Source organism: Carlito syrichta, unplaced genomic scaffold, assembly GCF_000164805.1.
Source record: "Carlito syrichta isolate Samal-C Ts95f unplaced genomic scaffold, Tarsius_syrichta-2.0.1 Scaffold315400, whole genome shotgun sequence".
Taxonomy (NCBI): Eukaryota; Metazoa; Chordata; class Mammalia; order Primates; family Tarsiidae; genus Carlito; species Carlito syrichta.
The window spans coordinates 279,635-281,452 of NW_007259496.1; the positions used below are offsets into that span (position 1 = coordinate 279,635).

Genomic DNA, 1,818 nt, shown 5'->3' on the forward strand with positions numbered 1-1,818 from the left:
TGGCTCCCTGGCCTCCTTCCCTCCCCTCCCTACCCCACGGCTTCCTGTGCCCTCCTGCCCAACTCTCTGCACTGCCTCCATTTGTACCTCGCACGTCACTTAGGCTCTTCCTAACATGCTGTCATGCGGTAGCCATTGTCATTTTAGGGGGCCAGAGGAGCAGGTCGGCCTGGGACTCCTAAACAGCTGGTGGGCGTCAAAGGGGGAGGTGACACAGTTAGCACCGTGGGGCAGAGACGAGAGGCCCCTCTAAGTGGGCCCATCCTGACTCCCCCTCGAGGGAGGGGGCTCAGAGGAAGGTCAGACAACACCAAACACAGGCCTGGGGATTTTTAATGCAAGTACAGGGTTTACACAGGCTAGAAGGGAGCCTCAGGAGAGCCCCAAGAGGAGTCTGTCTTCATCAAACATCATCTGACTGCCGAGGTGTGTCCACCTCTCTCTGGCCAGAATCACAGCATAGACATCTGCCTGCGGAGATAGATCTCTTGCTGTGGGGCTACCCAGCCTGAGTCTGTACAGATAAGCGCCCCCCCACGGGCTGGGGCATCAGCTTTCAGCCTCTCTCAAAAGGCAGTGGACATCTGGAAGGGAAGGTTTGAATTCAGAGGCTTCTGGTGGTTCAACGTGAACAAGTTCTGACCAGGGTTCTCCCCCAACCTTGCTTCCTACCTATCCCCCACCCCCAAATGACTGGACCGTCCACAGAACCCAGACTCACCTAGTAGAGCACGTCCTCAAAATCTAGCTGCAGGTAGCGGAGCAGGGGGGGTGGCAGGGGAAGGCGCGGCAGGGCGTGGGGCAGGCAGGCTGCCAGGTGAGAGCGGAGTGCACAGCGGCTTAGATGCTGCAGCGACCTGGGTTGCCTCACCAAGGCGAAGAGGGAGGAGTAGAAACGCTGATGCTTCTGCGGGACAGAACAAGGGGCTCAGTGAGGGCAACCTTGGACAAGTGGCGCTCACTTCTCTTTACAGGGGTAGGCTGGTGACCAGTGGGGTGTCCATAGAAACCTCTTAGAAACAGTGAATGTTTTGGTGTTCACTCCATGAGTTTTCTTTTGGTACATGAGCAGGTCTTGGGGTAATTTCTGTGGAGGACTGATGGGTCTGCCATTTACGGGGTAGGAATCTCTTGGGACCAGGCTGGAGTGATTCTGCGTTCAGGGTCCTGGAATCTGACCTGCAGAGTTTCAGGAGGTACCAGGCCCATGGCCTCCTCAGGAAGCTGCATGAAGCTGTAGGTGTTCATCAGGACCTCGATGGTCCGAGGAGATGTGCACCAGCGCTCCAGCACCTGGAAGAGGCAGAGACGCATGGGGTCCCCACTCAGTCCATGCAGGGTGACCAGACAGCTCCAAAACAGCTGTTGTGGGTTGAATTTTGCCCCCACCCCCAAAGATACATTGACGTCCTAACCCTGGTACCTATGAATGGGACTTATTAGGAAATAGTCTTTGCAGATATAATCGAGTTAAAATGAGGTCATTAAGCGTGGGCCCTAATTCAATATGACTGATGTCCTTCTAAGAAGAGAAAACAGAGACACAGACACATACACAGAGTAGGCCATATGATGACAAAGGCAGACAGTGGAGTGTTGTGTGTATAAGTCAAAGAGCACCTCCAGCCTCCTCAACTGTAAAGGAGTGAATTTCTGTTGCTTTAAGCCACACAGTTTGTGGTCTTCTGCCATAGCAGCTCCAAGGAAACCAATACAACAGCTAACCTTTCTACTGTGCATAACTGATGTTAGATACTTTTCTTAGTACTTTACATGTATGAACTATTTTGTTTCCTTTTTTTTTTTTTTTTTTTTTTT

At 52.6% G+C, this 1,818-nt stretch overlaps 1 protein-coding gene across 3 annotated transcripts in view; it reads right to left on the reverse strand.

The window, feature by feature from the left end:
- Nucleotides 1-315: 315 nt before the first annotated feature.
- The window catches only part of ASB10 (ankyrin repeat and SOCS box containing 10), a 12,205-nt gene continuing 10,702 nt past the window's right edge, over nucleotides 316-1,818 (reverse strand). For 2 of the 3 annotated variants that reach the window (XM_008072697.1, XM_008072694.1), the window contains exons 4-6: nucleotides 1,180-1,293; nucleotides 722-907; nucleotides 316-584 (exon numbers count right to left, since the gene is read on the reverse strand). In XM_008072697.1, coding sequence (XP_008070888.1) covers nucleotides 722-907; nucleotides 1,180-1,293 — 300 coding nt within the window. In that variant the 3' untranslated portion in view covers nucleotides 316-584. The remainder of the gene's footprint in view (nucleotides 585-721; nucleotides 908-1,179; nucleotides 1,294-1,818) is intronic. The other variant, XM_008072695.1, reaches the window with a different exon arrangement.